At 49.2% G+C, this 595-nt stretch overlaps 1 protein-coding gene across 1 annotated transcript in view; it reads left to right on the forward strand.

Moving 5' to 3' along the window:
* The window catches only part of LOC100744467 (protein bric-a-brac 2-like), a 175,070-nt gene extending 174,481 nt beyond the window's left edge, over positions 1–589 (forward strand). The window contains 2 exon segments of the mRNA XM_024370937.1: positions 1–31; positions 353–589. Of these exon segments, the coding sequence (XP_024226705.1) occupies positions 1–31; positions 353–533 (212 nt within the window). The 3' untranslated portion in view covers positions 534–589.
* Positions 590–595: the final 6 nt, after the last annotated feature.

Below are 595 nucleotides of genomic sequence, written 5' to 3' on the forward strand. Positions count from 1 at the left end.
GCCGCGGCCGCGGTTGCTGCGGTCGCTCAAGGTAACGATAGACTACCATGTGTATGTGTTAGGTTGTCCGAAAAGTTTCTTTCGTTTCACGAGGAAATAATAGACGCACCGAAGCTTTTGGTTTTATACTATTTCGTCGAATTACGTACGATCGATTTGGTTCTGTCGAGACAAACAGCGCGACATTTCACGTTTGTACGAAGCTGCATTGTCGTAAAGGACACGTTTGCGAAAGAAAGACACTTTGCGGACAAGCTAATATTTATCTTTCTAATTGTGTCGGTGGCGCAGCTTTCCATCGAAAGAAAGAAAATGAAAGAAAATTAATATTCGGGGTTGTCGGTTGACGTAGGACTGCGACATCAAATGTGCAGCATGGTAGCGGCGGCGCACTCGCAGCAACACGATATGATGGCGACAAACCTGTCTACGAATCTGTCGACGAGCCTCTCGTCGAATCTACAGGCAGCGATGCAAGCCAGCCAGCATCACCACAACAGCAACAACAGCGGTACACCGGTTATCGGGAGTAACAACGGTAGCGGCGGAGGCGGCGGGAACAACGGAAACTCGCCGCTAAATTTGGGCTTGGCCA

The sequence above is a fragment of the Bombus impatiens genome, unplaced genomic scaffold, assembly GCF_000188095.3.
Source record: "Bombus impatiens unplaced genomic scaffold, BIMP_2.2 scf_1068, whole genome shotgun sequence".
Classification (NCBI taxonomy): Eukaryota; Metazoa; Arthropoda; class Insecta; order Hymenoptera; family Apidae; genus Bombus; species Bombus impatiens.